General features: G+C 42.4%; 1 protein-coding gene across 2 annotated transcripts; it reads right to left on the bottom strand.

The window, feature by feature from the left end:
- Positions 1–514: 514 nt before the first annotated feature.
- Positions 515–15,078, bottom strand: LOC105908100 (lactadherin-like). 2 transcript variants are annotated; one of them, XM_012836572.3, is made up of 11 exons: positions 14,991–15,078; positions 14,434–14,690; positions 12,652–12,777; positions 11,903–12,034; positions 6,208–6,321; positions 5,509–5,690; positions 4,958–5,113; positions 4,360–4,504; positions 3,838–4,040; positions 3,544–3,699; positions 515–1,433 (listed from the first exon to the last, which is right to left on the bottom strand). In XM_012836572.3, the coding sequence occupies exons 2-11, from the start codon at positions 14,498–14,500 to the stop codon at positions 1,290–1,292; spliced, it is 1,425 nt and encodes a 474-aa protein (XP_012692026.1). In that variant the 5' UTR covers positions 14,501–14,690; positions 14,991–15,078; the 3' UTR covers positions 515–1,289. The 2 variants fall into 2 exon arrangements, with proteins under 2 accessions (XP_012692026.1, XP_031424896.1); XM_031569036.2 differs by lacking the exon at positions 14,991–15,078 and adding an exon at positions 14,885–14,950.
- Between the last annotated feature and the right edge of the window lie 522 nt (positions 15,079–15,600).

Raw genomic sequence — 15,600 nt, 5'->3', positions numbered from 1 at the left:
ATTGTCCTAAAATGACCTGAACTAGTCTAAGATCCTGACAGTGTCTAGTACCCCAGCAGCCAGCTCAGGCTATCTGCAGGCTGTTAAAACCCAACAGAATAAGAGTAGAATCCTGACGACAGTTCTGTCTGATGCCTGATGTCCATGTAGATTTAACCAAAATGAACAAAACATTTGTATTGATGTGTAATGACCACCTGGCTAATTAATTTGATTCATTTCTTCAGTATATAATCTCAAATCTCTGTCATTGTAGATGTTTAATATAGTGCATGGTGTGAAGAACCAGGTCAAATCTCATGCCAGGAGATTAGTGGTCATGTAAATCTGCAAGGTAACTTGGAGTCCAGTCCGCACAAGTATTGGTCAGGAGTAGGAATAATACTTCCAGTCCAGTGGTCAGTGAACTGACCTGTCATACTACCAACACTTCAGCCATTTCTTCTAATGAACCTATAGTGGAGGTCAAACCATCCCTACAATTACAATTACCCCAAATGACTGTAAACCTTGATTAAAGTCAATCTAAATGGTCCATAATTTATTATACATCTGAAATCCACATCAAGTAACTGATACAAGTTCAAGAATCCACAACTTAATACCACTAAATAACAAAAATGACAACTTTATGACAGAAAAAAAGGCGTAACACATTTTTGTACAATGTTAGGTCAAGATCAATGTGAATAAGGAAAACTGACAAAAAGCCTATTAAACACAGCCTAAGAACATAATGCAAAGCTAATGTCAAAAAGGAAGGAGTATCCAGTGGATCTCATTACCGAGAGCAGTGCAGTAAGCAATAGATAGGTCAGTTAAGTCTAGAAAAAAACGGAGCTTCGACAGTTAACTATGCTGTGAAATTGCTCGAAGGGAGCTCCCTGCTAAGGCTGGCTTCACACTGAAACTTGTTTTGTCAGTGCAGATTTGTCTTCATGTGTCAGCCTAAAAAGATAGCATTCATGTAGAAATCAGACAAACGCTAAACCTGTTGTAAGTCATTACAGAGCCAGGGGAGCACTTTAAAAGTCTGTACATGCTTGCCCCTAAAATTTAAGTAAAGCATAATTCCGACACATTATCTATCATCATCATTTGTTCCCCCGTCATCGTGAAACTCATCATGACCAATCTACCAAGCTGCTGAGAGGATCTTAGAGGAGGCCGTGAGACCGCGTGGAACTGGTTGTGAAGGGCCCACTCTCAATGTGGTCTGTGCGTGAATCCAGCCTGGTGTGAGTTCAGGAAGTGCTGGGGGGGGGGGGGGGGGAGCAGAAGGAAGGCCACTACTCGTCACAGCCCAGCAGCTCTATGCGGACGGTGATGCGCTCGTTCCACTCCCAGGGCAGGAAGCGCACGAAGCGGGCGTAAAATGGAGGGTCGAACATGTTCTTCTTGTGCGTGTTGTTGTCGACGTTGCCTTGGAATATCTGTGGCAGCAGAATAAAATGAATCAATGAAAAATCACCTTACATTTTAAGACTGGGTTATTCAGTTTGGTCCTTGTCTCAAAGGTTATGAAAAAAAATGTATAGTTCATATTAGTGCTGTCAAACGATTAAAATATTTAATCGCGATTAATCGCATTTGTCATAGTTAACTCAAAATTAATCGCACATTTTTATCTATTCTAAATGTCCCTTTGTTTATTTATTTTTTCCATCATTTTATTTGTATTTCAATAATATATCAACATGGAAAAGTGGATTGGCTTGCTTTACGCAAATGTTTTATTTTATTGAAAACCAACATTGCCAAACAGGGCGGTACAAAATAAAATTATAAAGTGCACATTTCAGGTAAACAAAGACCCTATAGTGCAGTTAAACCATGGCTTAATATTTTCTTTTTTTTAAGTTTGCTGGGAACATAGCAGTCAGGCCTCTTATTTCAGAAACAATGAACCGTAACAGTTAGGTTACCAATACAAAGTAAGCCTACTACTTCTTTGCTTTCAACCAGCTGCCTGTTGAAATTTTCAGACAACAGTGAAGCTTGCTTCTTTTGCACAACACAACTTTTAAAAGTAAACTTTCCATTCAGAAGTTTTTTATCATCCATGTCGCCGTATCGCGCTCACCATTCACTCAAACCGTAACGTTAGCCTACTACACAGTTTGCGAGGCCAAAAAGAACGTTAATCTAAAAAAATTAACGGCGTTAAAATGGGTTTGCGTTAACGCCGTTAATAACGCGTTAAACTGACAGCACTAGTTCATATTCATTGTATTCATACTAGTTCATAGTATTCATCCTTATTTTGAGTTGCCAGTTAAAACCTAGAACTGTGGATCATTCTAGAACATTCCCGGCCGCACAAGCATAACAACCCACACTATGAAGTCAGCGTGGCCTTTTCCAGGCAGCCTGTCATTTCTGATGCCTGTGAAGATACAGGGACACTGGCACAAAAGCAGTGTTCCCACAAAACTGTATTTTAGAAAGTGCCTGTGGCTTGCCTGGGATGAAAACAAATCAGCAGAAACCGTGACGAATTCACTGATGGTACATTCCTCCCTATTCTTTGGCTTTGAGTGCCAAATAGACTATATTGTCATCTTGACGGAGTTGTATATGTTTATTATCATTATAAGTTTGTTAAGCTCTTCTCCAGTCTCGCCTCTATCCCCAGTTCCTCTGGATTTGCTGTTGTCCCTAAACAATAAATAGCATCTTACAAATTTAGATTTGTTTAGATTAATGTGCAGTACTCAGCTAATTTAGTTGTGAGTGAATGGGCCAAAATTGGCCAAGATTACACGTTTAGCTAGGTGAACAAAACAGCTTACTGGGTGAAACCAACTACTACACTACGAAAGAAGCTGAAGAAACAGCAGGAACACAAGCCGAAGTCAACAGGTTTTCTTTCACACCCTTCAAAAACTGCGCAATGAATTCAAAGAAACCACACTCGCTTGCCGTCACCTAAACACGACAGCCAAATCAAGACAGACATCCCTTTCAAATACCACACACCACATCCACAAGACAACAGAGAGGCCATGTGTGAACCCTTGTGAAAGAAGAAATGGATGCTGTATACACTCAGGATAGGATATCCCCGCAACAGAGGGGTTGTCAACTCTTGACCCTGTTAACTATGGTTTCAGCAACATGTATGTCTACACTGAAAACCCACATAAGTCTCCACCACTTAAAGTTACCACATCTGAGTGAACTGTGCGTTTGTTTTTGTTTGTCAGTTTTGTTTCAGTCGATATATTACTATCTTTCGTGTCATAGTATCACACACTGGCATTTAAATTCAGTTTAATTTTATAAACTACTGAAAACACATGTAGAACCTTAGAAAGATAAAATTGCCTAGAAATTCTTGACGTGACAATAGAGTTTGCATTAATAACACATTGTCAATGAGAAAAAAGCTTGTCTTTAGTGGTTATGAGTTAGAGGCGGCATATAGTTTGCATTAATAACACCTTGTCAAAGGGAAAGAAGCTTGTCTTTAGCAGTTATGAGTTAGAGTCGAGATGTGTCAACAAGTCCGAGAACCAGGCTGCTGTGTCGTGGTGGACTGACCTTGTCTGTCCTGGTGGTGGGATCCTTCAGCAACTGCCAAGAGAAGCCGTCATCACTGTATGCAACTTTGAAGGCCGAGACGAACTGGACGACCCCAAAGTCCTTTGCCCCCTGAGTGATGATGCCTGTGACGCGCTTTGGGCTGTCCAGGTCCACCTGGAGCACAGAGGACACATGGTGTTCATTACTGGCTCTGCACACTGATACGTCACTCAATACAGCAAGATCTTCTGAAACAGGGGCTACTTTAAGGAGATCTCAAAGCTGCTGTGCGCAGGGTCATTGTGTGCTCACCTGAAGCCACTCTGAGCGATTGTTGCTGGCTGCAGACCAGGCATTGGTCTTGCCCTGTTTGTCTAGACGGGCGTATAGGGGCAGCCAGGTGAAGGCGTCCAGCCCCCAGGTGCGGAAAGCACTAGAGGCCGACAGCTTCTCGTCAGAGATCAGACGGGACTTCATGCCAAGGGGACTTGAGCATCCGGCTGTATTAGAGTACACTGGAGGACAACACAGAAATACTCTCTCACTCTGTATCACGGATGCTTGCAGTTTACATAGGGGTTAAACGAAAGTAGACTGAAAATGACAATTTTGAAAGAAACATCTAGAATCATCGATTGTATTGTAACATTTTGTTACAGATGATACTAGGGATCCATACAGTGTTTTGATATACGTATATAAGTTTGTCATCAGGAACAATAATGAATAAAGTCACATTTCTTTCTCTGTGTAGTCTTCTAGGCAGTCATAGTATTTCAGTGGTAAAGGGTGAACTGCCTAAGGATGTTCACAGAGACATTATGTTGTCATTACCATTGAGCTCACAGCCAATCAGCTCCATACGCAGAGTGCAGGCCTTGCGACAGATCAAGGGTACAACACGAATGTACTGAGCCACGATGGGGGGGTCGAACATGTTGGTCTTGGTTCCGTCATTATCCACGTTACCCACAAACACCTGGGAACACAGGAGGAAGCCCTGATTACAGCGTTGTGTGTAATGATAGAGGAGAGAGGACAAAAGAACTCTGCACAAAACACTGCGTTTCCCAAAAGCATCGTAACCGTGGGAACGAAGAGAGATCGTGTTCAAAGCGATCGATGGTAGTTGTTTTTAAAATGACACTTTCAGGAAAGGCATCTCTGGTCTGTTTCCCAACTGTGTCATAGTTTACCAAGCAGTAAGTGGGATCGATGTAGAGTATTGAACTCTGATTACAAGAAAAGGGATTTTTTCGAGAGAAATGCAGAAAATGGCTGATATGTACTCACAGGCATATTCTGATCTGATATCTGATTTCTATGGTGTTCACAAACAACAGCCATTTGTTCTGTTGTGTGTGTTTGCTCAGTGCAAACCAATCCTTGGGTTTCCAAGTGCTCTCCATTACCAGGCAGCGGCCGTTCTCACCTTGTCCTTCTTCTGGCCAAAGGTTCTGAAGGTGACGTAGGTCTTCCCGTCGAAGCTGTACGCCATCTTGAAGGCCTTGACATACTCAGCCGCTCCCATGCGACTAGCCCCCTGGGTAATGATGCCAGTGAGACGCATCTTCTTCTGCAGGTCAATCTGTGACAAAGGTGGCACACATTAACCTCACTTCCACCAAGATGACACAAAGAACCTCAATATAACGGAAGTATAAACAAATAGCATTTGTGTTCATCATTACCATCACCATCATCATCATCACCATCATCACTGTCTAATATGCAAACCCCTAGTATGGAGCACGTCAGTAACACAAGTGTATAGACCTAAGATCTATACAACCTCAGTCATTGTAAGAAACCACATGGCCAAAGGGCTTTAGATCACTTTAACATACAACTTTTCCATGACACCTTTGGCCACTCAACACAACACAAGCATTACCCTAATTCACAAATTGAGCTGACACTGTTCAGTTAAGTAGATCTGCCCGTCTGTATCTTTACCCCGAACCAGCTAAGTGACCCACTGACCTCGATCCAGGGGTTCTTGTCGAGAGGGGCGGAGGACCAGGCGTTGACGATGCCCTGGTTGTTGAGGCGGGCGAGCTCCGGACCCCAGCGCTGCAGGCCCAGGATGCCAGAGTTGACGGAGGACGACGTGATCTGAGACTCGTCTACGGAGCCGCCCTCCATCCCCAGCAGAGACGTACAACCTGGGGTGGACGGACAGATACACAGACAAAAACACACACAGACGAACACACACACAGTCACACAGAGACATAAACACAGACACACAAACACACACACACACACACACACAAACACACACACACACACGTTTCACTTACATTCTTTACTCCCAAGTAGAAATCCTACTGTATGTAATGAATCCTTTGCATGAATATGTTGACTAAAACAACATTGCAATGAATGAACTATCCAAGTGTGAAATGTGTTTAATAGTGGTGCTTTCCTCTAAGTATATAAATAAATAAATAAATAAAAACAAATAATCAAATTTAAAATGAATTACTAGTAATTTAACTTTCAGATTCAGTACACTGGTTAGTGCTTTCCGCTAAGTATATAAATTAATTAATTAATCAAAACAAATAAATACATTAGAAAAATAATTTTAATTTAATCTAATTGACCTTGTGACCACACACAAGGTTAGTGCTAGTACAGTGTGTGGTCGGGGTTTAGAGAGCTGAAATTGTCACTCACGGACTTGGCACTGTTTGCCCACATATGGAGAGTGGCACAGGCAGGCGTAGTCTCCGTCCAGATCTCTACACAAGCCGCCATTCTTACAGGGCTCCTCAGCACAGTCATTCACATCTAGAGGAGAGCAACATGATGAAGCACTTAGGACTGTTACCACACAAGAGATGTGATGGAGATCATTTCCAAACACTGTTAATGACTTAAGAATATAATAACAAGATGCTTAAACTAAGAGGCTCTTTGTTGAATATGGTTTGTATTATGTTGTATTATGACAGTATTAGGAGAAGTTTTATCCAGACCTATGTTATCCGTTACAATGTACACAATGTCTGTCCAAATCCTTTGAGGTAAAGTTCGGGGTAAAGTGGATATAAGACGTCACACACACTAACAAATCTGACCAATCAAAAACAGCAATGCCTATTAGGAATTATGGTAAAGAACCACACAATTCACTTAAATTAGTTTCCTTAAACGCTAACATTCTATACTGAAGATCAAAAGACTAGAAACCCTGTACACAAGGTCTGTTCTCATTGCTAATCTGCGTGCCAACTCTTTTTACAGCTATGGATTAGCAGCAGGAGGGAGCCTCTCTGTCTCTGTCTCTGTCTCTGTCTCTGTCTCTGTCTCTGTCTCTGTCTCTGTCTCTGTCTCTGTCTCTGTCTCTGTCTCTGTCTCTGTCTCTGTCTCTGTCTCTGTCTCTGTCTCTGTCTCTGTCTCTGTCTCTGTCTCTGTCTCTGTCTCTGTCTCTGTCTCTGTCTCTGTCTCTGTCTCTGACACACACACACACACACAAACACACAGACAATAACAAGTCATCTTCTTTCAACTCTCTCTCTCTCTCTCCGTCTGTCTCACACACACACAATAACAAGTAATCTTCCTTTAACTCTCTCTCTCTCTCTCTGTCTCTGTCTCTGTCACACACACACACACACACACACACACACACACACACACACACACACACACACACACACACACACACACAATAACAAGTCATCTTCTTTCAATTCTCCCTCTCTGCCCATCCCAACCACCACCTCCCTCTCTCTCTCTGTGTCTCTCTCTGACAGAGGTGCCCAGACAGATGCAGTGATGACGGAGGAGTGCAGAAGAGAGGCCCAGATGAGAGCCTCTCTGTACTCCCACGGGACTGGGTGGAATCACAGAGAAGGGAAGGGGCGCATATGTGTGGGGTGGGGGTTTGGAGTCTGGGCAGTTTCTTACACAATATGGCACCGCAGGATAGACAACTGGCCAAAGTCAGCACACACACACGCGCCTGCGCACACACACACACACACACACACACACACACACACAGTCCCCACAAACTCAATGGCAAAAGAATTGACAGACTGTGTTGTTTCCTTGTTTGTAAAGTAGCAACTGTAGTTCTCCACAGTCTCCACTGAGGGGCAAACTTGACCTTCCTTTCTCATGCCTGAACACAAACGCTGCACAAACGCAGCCAGGCCTTCTTTCACATTTCTAAAATTGGAATCAGTGACTGTACAGATAATCTGTAGAGGACTAAACAAATCCCTGCCCACTGAATGCTGCTCATCCTCATGGTAACACTTTCCTGGAAAGCCCGAGAACAGTTGAATAAGTACTCTTACAGTAATTGGTATTTTGAGTGACACATACAGTATGGGTAGTAGTCAGGGCTGAGGGCTGAGAGCCTATGACAGCCCCAGGACTGACACCCTGTATTTATCACAGCTCTTACAGTGCCCGAGGAGCAGAAAAACCTGTAATAAGCTGAGACAGACAGCAGGTGATCATCGGGAGAGCCTGAGCTCGCTCCCATCACTTGTTTTCCTGCCAGCTCCCCTCTGTCCGCTGCTAAGAGGATTGGTGCGACTGCTGTTAAACCTCTATGCCTTCCAACAAACAAACATATGCGCCCCTGAGAACAGCTGCAGACACAGGCCTCCTCTAGTAAACACTGTGGCTCAAATCTGGGGCAAAATTGCCTGCTGTGAATTAAACTGCCTAGTGCACGGATCTTCTGTGGTGATTATGACTAAATGGAAGGATCGGGCAGGTACAGCAAGACAGACAGATTCAGCCTATTTACAGGGTAATGGCTACTTAATAACCATACGCACACAGCCTGGTGCCTATTTTGGATTTTTTTTGGAAAGAAAATAGATCATTTGCCACCCAAACACTGTTAAATCTAGAAAAGAAGGAGTATGCAAAGGACCAAAAGGTCTCAGTGTGCTAAAAGCTTTAAGTATATCCTGTGTAATTTAAAACCGTTTAAGTCTTTAACTTAATAGGCCGGCTACTGGTCACAACAATATTAAAGAACAACGTTTAAACTTCCATTCAGGTTGTTTAACAGCTCTTCATGATGTACAAAGGTTCTGCATTGGAATGTCTGCATTGGAATGGAATGCATTGGAAGGTTCTGCATTGGAAGTTAGTCTCACTGTGGAAAGTGTTATTTCAAATAGTCATACATGTGGAAAAGCCAAATAAGGGTGTATCTCTTCTAAGTATGTATCAGTGGTTCACAATTCTGATCAGTTCGCAATCATCTGTAAACTGGGAAACAATTACCTTGTCATCATAATAATGCATTAGACTACATGGGTTTGACTTGTATATCTTGTGTCTAGTTTCTGGGTGACAGTGTGTGGCAGGTGTTGACCTCTCTGTGTCAGTTTAGTTCAGCTGTAAGGCCCCTTCACACCAGCAAATCCAAGTATGAGTGGCAAAATCTCATTATGAGCTACGGGTTACTTACAACCCCATCTGCACTGACTGCTAGAGGCTACCAGCACCACACATGACACTAACAGAAGACCTGATATGTTTGAGGCAGACCAACGATTGGTCTGCAAAGGACCAGAATCATAAGAGGCCAGGTCAACTTTTTCCATATTATGGCCAACACATGTCACCCTTCCTGTGGGATAGAATATCTAGGAAATCTTTCTAGAAAATGGGTGGATTATAATTAATTGGTATACCATTATAGGTCTGGGCTATACTAAGTGTTTTATACTGTGTTTTGTGCTTTGTCTATGGCTTATCATTAGGCAATACGTGATGGATGATACTTGACATTTTCCCAGGGTATAAAAACAGGCAACCATATACTATATAAGTTTGTAAAATGTAGTGGCATTAACCATTTATTTAACCCCCTATTAATGATGCACTTTTAATGTATGTTTATATGAATATAAATATGGTGGCTATCGTTTGGCTAATCTTAATGTATTTCCTGACCATTTCCCGCACGTCCTGCGAGGGAGATCCTAATGAGAGCATTCACTTGACTAGACTAAGGGGTTAGGGCTTTTATGGCAGTGCTGGTATTCCTGTGGGCTTGTCCCAGTGAAGTTGAAATTAAGATGTGAGAGGAACACACTGACAAATAAAGGTACACATGCACATGGATGTTTGTCATTCTTCACAGTTTGATATGAATTTACCAAAAAAAGGGTAGTTGAGCAGCCAGGGCATCAGAGCCACTCCGTGAACAAAGGACAGCCACGAGCAACACATCAGTCAGCATTTTCACACTGAATTGTGAACTCGCACAAGAGCTCAAATCCTTATCCCCCCTACAAGGCACATGACCCCACCCTGTACGGGAAAGCTATTATTAGTCACAACCAGGCATTGCCTCACTGTGATCCGCCCATGTGGTTTGGTTCTCGTCCCAAATTGGCCCCGGTTGGTGCCATTACGCAGGGGTCTTTGCCAGGATTGGGGGAACATGCCCGAGACACAATGGATACAAACTTTTTTTTAAACGGCACACTCATGATACAGTGATATATTTTGAAGTACGATAGTGCCAAAGCCACATCCGGGGTGTGTTAGAACCCAGCCAGTGATGAGCCCAGAAACATACAAATGTTACAGTTAGAACGGAAAGGATCTGTCTCCATTGTGATGTTTATTCCATTGTTTAGAAGTTCTACCATGTGTCAAAATGAGAAGATTCTTCAATTGGCGCACCCGTATCCAGAAAAATGTGGTATTCCACATGTTGTGTGAAGTCACCATAAGGTTTAATGTAGAAGCCTTTTCATCAAGTTGCCACTCATGAACAATTGTACAAAACAATAGTTATGTGTCCCTTAATGGAACTTTAGTTTTATCAAGGGGACAATTATTTAAATGGTTTAAATTATGTGTTGCGTTTGTCATGATTCGAATTTAATTTTAGCAAACATAAAATGGTGACTGGTGATGTAGTATTTCCTTCATGCTCTGCATTTTCAACCAGCTTGTGACATAAGTGACAGCGATGCTGGGTCACAGTAGCCTTTCCCACTACTATTTGAGGAAAACATGAGAAAACTGAGAGTGTCTCCAGTGTGTGTGTCTCACTCTCTCTCTCTGTGTGTGTGTGTGTGTGTGTGTGTTTGTGTGTGTTTGTGTGTGGGCGTGTGTGCGCGTGCGTGCGTGTGTGCGTGCATGCGTGCGTGCGTGCGTGCGTGCGTGCGTGTTTCTGAGCTCCAGCGCAGAGCTAGAGCCAGCTATGACATCAGCCTTCCTGCAGACTGTCTGCACCTACTAATGACTGGAAAAGGCTCAGTTTCCCTGAATCTCTTGAATTCCCATTAGCTGTTCTGTCCCTGTTCTACAAATCTGCAAATCTGCAAATCTGTTTGATTTACACATACAGTATCACGTGTAACCTCAGTAACCTTTATGGTTCTTCAGTACACAAACTGCTGCCTAGAGAGAACCTCAGTAATCTATGATTGCTTATGCATGTATTGGTAACTGCATGATTGTTTTTGTCTGTTGTTATATGTGTTTACTGTATGTGTACGTTTGTGTGTGTGTGTGTGTGTGTGTGTGTGTGCGTGCAAACAGCAGTTTGTGCACTAAAGAACCATAAAGGTTACTGAGGTTCTCTTTAGACAGTCGTTTGTGCTCTAAAGAACCATAAAGGTTACTGAGGTTCTCTCTAGACAGTGAGGGTCGGGTCGGGGAGGAATCTGCTACATAATCAACACCTCTCTTGCTTCATCACTGAGTCTCATCTCATTAATGTCATCTGCTGGAGACTTCAAACACCAACCAGATTTCCAAATTAGTCAATAAAAATGCCTGCCTTAACAATCAACTGGTCAACTGGTGAATCTATGAGGGCTGTGGATCACTGCTTGAGAAGGCTCTGTTGTTATTACCCAAATGTGCCCTAGGGGTGTCAAGGCACTGAGTGCTCAGACACAGTAAATACACAGTGCTAGGAAATGACAGAAACACTACCTGACTTCTTCCATAGCAGCACTGTACTTTAGCATTATACCATTTCTCATTATCACCCATCATAACATCATTATATTGTACCACCCTCTGATAAAACGTATCTCCTTTGTCTTCTGCAGAAGGATCAGAAACACGAGGAGTGAAGAGCAATCAGTCTGTGAGAATCGGATTAATTCTCTACAGGCAGTGTCTATTTAACAGGGTTACAGAGATAAGAAGAACAGGGAGTATCACTGTTCCAGTACACTATATTCTCAAGGACAGAATTTTTTTTTTAAATAATCACCCCAGTTCTCCTCAACTTCACATGACGTGCTTTACACAATAACACTTGCAATTCGCATGATTTCTAATACATTCTCCATCGACCTCTGGTTATTATCAGATTTCCATCACACAGATTTCCATGCAAAGGAAGAGGGAAGCAGCAACTCACTGATCTGGCAGTGCGGGCCCTCGAACCCGGGCTGGCACTTGCAGAAATACTCGTTGAAGACGTCCCCGCGCCTGGTGTTGGTGACCACCTCACACACCCCGTCGTTCTGGCAGGGGTTGGGAATGCAGGGCCCTGAGGGAGGGTAGATGTGAGTGATAAAGGGCCGCTGTGATTTACTGAGCTTAGCGCAGGCCGTCGCTAGGACAATAACACTTGTCAGTACTTCTCAGCCCCGTAAAGATTGAGTGGATAGTGATTGGGAGGAACGTTGCCTGTGGGGGTTCCCGAAATTCCTTAGATCTCATCTTGAAGTCAATTTGCAGTGACAAATCAGGCTGCTCTCTCTATCTCCATCTTTCTCTCCATCTCTCTCTCTCTCTCCATCCCTCTCTCCCTCTCTCCTTCTCTCCTTCTCTCTCTAATGCCAAGGCACTGAAACATAGACACTGCAATCAGCTTAGGCCTCATCCCCACTTCACCTAATTAAACAACCACCCAAGAGGTGGGAAGTGCAGTCCCATGCATAATATATACACAGACATAAAAAGCCTTGCCTGGCCAAAGGTCACTGAAAATCATGCAATCAACTCTCGAGCATCAGACCTGGAGAATAACTTTGAATTGTTTGCATTCTCACTGTTCTGCATGCTTCATTTGTTGTTAAAGACAAGGAATGTCGTATATGTGGCATTAGACACTGAGCCTCTATATTATGATGGCATGACGTGATGGGAGTGAGGCATAATTACCATTCTCTGTGACGTTGCAGGTGTTCCCTGTGAAGCCGTCAGCACAGATGCAGAGGAAGGGTTCCTCTCCGATGCCGGTCACACAGGTGGCTCCATTATGGCACTGGTTCACCTCACAGTAGTCTCCTGAGGGGAGACACAGACCACCGGCAGAAAAGATCACATCACAGACAGGGGGAAACAAACAAACAAACAAAAATGTGTTTGTGTGTGTGTGTCTGTGAGTGTGTTATTCAGGGCTTGATAGTATTAGCTAAACTAAACTGCGGGTCTTTTTTATGCTTCCCAGGATTTCAAACCAAATAAGCTTTCCCACTGACGTATGCTGAGGAGGAAAAAACTCTGGGGACTGAGGCCTGTTAGACTTTTTTAAGGTAATCTGACATGCCTTGATGTTTTTGTACATTTCCTCTAACTAAAAACATTGATGCACAAGTGGCATAGATATATGTAGAAGATTAAAGGTTTCTGAGGGTGTTCTTTTTATGACGGCATATTGACGACAAGAACAAAAAAAAAATATCCCTCCAGAGGGATATGGTCCCCAGAGAAGACAGAGTGATCTCAAACATGATCTCAAACAACTGTCAAACTTCAGGTTGATTCAAAACGACAATATACAGCAAAAGAATGAAAGAAAGAATGAATGAATGAATGAATGAAAGAATGGAAGCAGCAAGCTGGTCCTGCACATACTACAGGAATCTATTCTTCCACTGGGGAAAACATTATTCATGACCTGTAAGCTGTCATTTTCATAGCATGAACTTTCACCCAGAAAAGTGCTGTCTAGTTGTTGAGAAACGATGCGATACACTACACTTATGGCAAAAATGTTTCCATTTGTCATTGTTCTCCTGTGAAAGCCACCTACTGCTGTGGTGAGGACGTATTTATAAGACAGAAGGGTGGGGAGGGCAGTGAGGATTCAATTCAAATTAGTTCATAGAATGACTATAAGTTTGTGCTCAGTAGAAACGATCATAAAATATGATAGATATGTTTGAGTGTGATAAAAGTGCATTGTTCTTTTACTAAGCCTGACTTACAATATTTCACATATGACATATTGAAACTAAACCTGTGACCCTTTGAAAGCAATAAAGGCAATCAAAGCAGTGGTACAGAATGTTTCTTCAGTCACCTAACTCTGTGATATTGTAGTTTTATGTCTTATTGTTATTTACCATTTATTTGATAGAGCACCAATTTACCAACATGGTGCATTTGCTTCCACAAACAAACAAAGTTTTTGCAATCCCGAGATACACCAAATTCCACACAATTGTCCAAATGCTTTGGCCTGGTCAGATTGTTCATAGTAATGATGCTCAAAACTCCTTCATTTCTCAAGGACAGACATGTCCATGTGTGTGTTCTTTTTAGCACTTTGAGGACAGGTGCTCGAACCTTGCAGGTGATGCAAGAATTATAGCCACCATTGTTTAACCAATTGCAGAGGGGAAAATAATTACTCTGTTAGTATATTATAAGTATTTCCAAATGATTTCAACCTGACCTATTCAAACCCATTCAAAAGAAAATACTTGCCTTAACACTACAAAGTCAACGTCAACATGTTGGCCTTATTTCTAAACCTAGATAAAGTCAATCTATGCAAGACCCAAATGACTTGGACCTAGGCATCAAATAAAAATTAACCCTCAATGAGAGAGCTCTCATTCGCTCTGAAGCAAGAGCTTCGACAAACATCAGCACTTATCCACGAAGAAACATTTTAATTCATTATTATTATTCTTGAAGATAAAAAGAAGGACTTACCACTTACTATGCAGACAGTGCAGACCAAAAGGAAAGGCAGAAAAATACGGAGACTGTGGAGTTTCATGGTTTCAACGCCTCTTTCCCTCCCCGAAGTTACCGTTATATTTTCCGATGGAGGGAGTTATTCGTTCTCACAAGGGCTTCGAGTCAAGAGAGGAGAGGCGAATACCAAATAAGCTGCCTGGCCGGATTAACTGGAACACGTGTGAGCTGCGCAGTCTGTGCTCTGAGACGTTTTCTCAAATAACGGACGACTGTGTGGGAGAAAAACACAACCTGCGTTAGTCACACATGCATGCACCACATATTTTGATCAGGGGCTGTAACTAGCTGTTAACTTTAAATTAAAACACACTGCTGCTTGTATAACAGTAGGTTCCATTGTTCCCTTGCATTAACTGTTTCAAGTAAACTGCATACGGGTTCGAAAAACAACTGAATATTTAACTTTTAAAGGGGGTCCACTAGTTTTCTTTTAGGGGTTTAGCTTTATTAATGTAGCCTATGTTAAGTCAATTTTACATCTCAGATAGGTCTAAGTAAATGTAACCCACAAAACTGAATCTACAAGGTAGACAAACACAGAAAGGGACAAAATGTCTTCAAGAGATCTTAACATGAGTTAGGCTAATATCGGTACAATTACATCACAGTGAAGCCTACAAGTAGTGTCATCTGATCTGTAGGCCTTTTTATTGATCAGGCCACATTGATTGCACCTGCGGTTGGGCCATAACGTCTCCTGTGGGCCCTGACTTGTTGGCGTTATCTTTTAGCTTCTTACATGGGTTGTTGTTGCCCTCGTGTGGAGATTTAGGTTATTACTTCATCTCTTTTGGGTCACGCTAAACGTCCTGGCCACTGCACGCTGACACACTTTATGGCTGCTCCTTACTTTGCATGTCTGAATTTTCTATTTGTTGTCCGTAAAACTTAGGAGGCAATTAGTATGTGAAAGCACAGTCAGCAACACATGTGTGTGTGTGTGTGTGTGTGTGTGTGTGTGTAAATATATATATATATATATATATATATAGCTAAGATACATAAATCTCTAACAAGTAGATGGTCATATAGCCCTACACATTTTGACATGACTACAACATATTCTACCATAAGGGCGAAAGAACAGGAAAGAACAGAGAACAGGAAAGAACAGATTCA

The sequence above is a fragment of the Clupea harengus genome, chromosome 6 (genome assembly GCF_900700415.2).
Source record: "Clupea harengus chromosome 6, Ch_v2.0.2, whole genome shotgun sequence".
Taxonomy (NCBI): domain Eukaryota; kingdom Metazoa; phylum Chordata; class Actinopteri; order Clupeiformes; family Clupeidae; genus Clupea; species Clupea harengus.
This window is presented reverse-complemented; position numbering and strand designations above follow the sequence as displayed.